General features: G+C 60.9%; 1 protein-coding gene across 1 annotated transcript in view; it reads right to left on the bottom strand.

Moving 5' to 3' along the window:
* Nucleotides 1–407, bottom strand: part of EMH_0005920 (uncharacterized protein) — a gene marked incomplete at both ends in the record, with an annotated part of 3,395 nt that overhangs the window by 1,770 nt on the left and 1,218 nt on the right. The window contains one exon of the mRNA XM_013497349.1: nucleotides 100–407. Coding sequence (XP_013352803.1) covers nucleotides 100–407 — 308 coding nt within the window. The remainder of the gene's footprint in view (nucleotides 1–99) is intronic.

The following is a 407-nucleotide window of genomic DNA, read 5'->3' as shown; positions in this document are numbered from 1 at the left end:
GCTGCAGCTGCTGCTGCGGCTGAGGGGGGTGGAGGTGGTGAAGGATGCACATCTGCTGCTGCTGCTGCTGAGAGGAGAAGAAGTAAGAGAGACGGCGACCTGCATGCACCAGCAGCGGAAAGGTAGAAGCAAGAGCAGCAAAAGGTTCTGCTGCTGCATCAACCCGCAGCAGCATGGAGCTCGAAGGGCCTGCGAAGCCTTGCTCTCCGCGGCTGCTGCTGCTGCTGCTGCTGCTGCTGCTGTTGCTGCTGCTGCTGCTGTTGCTGCTGCTGCTGCTGTGCAGCTCTGCTGTGTAACGAAAGGGCGGCTGTCGCTGCTTCTGCTGCTGCTCCTTGTACGCCGCATAGCTGCCATCTGCTGCTGCTGTTGCTGCTGCTGCTGCATCTGCAGCATCTGCTGCAGCAGCA

This window comes from Eimeria mitis, genomic scaffold (assembly GCF_000499745.2).
Source record: "Eimeria mitis Houghton genomic scaffold, Emh_scaff262, whole genome shotgun sequence".
NCBI lineage: Eukaryota > Apicomplexa > Conoidasida > Eucoccidiorida > Eimeriidae > Eimeria > Eimeria mitis.
The sequence above is the reverse complement of the archived record's forward strand: the minus strand, read 5'-3'. Positions and strand labels throughout refer to the sequence as shown.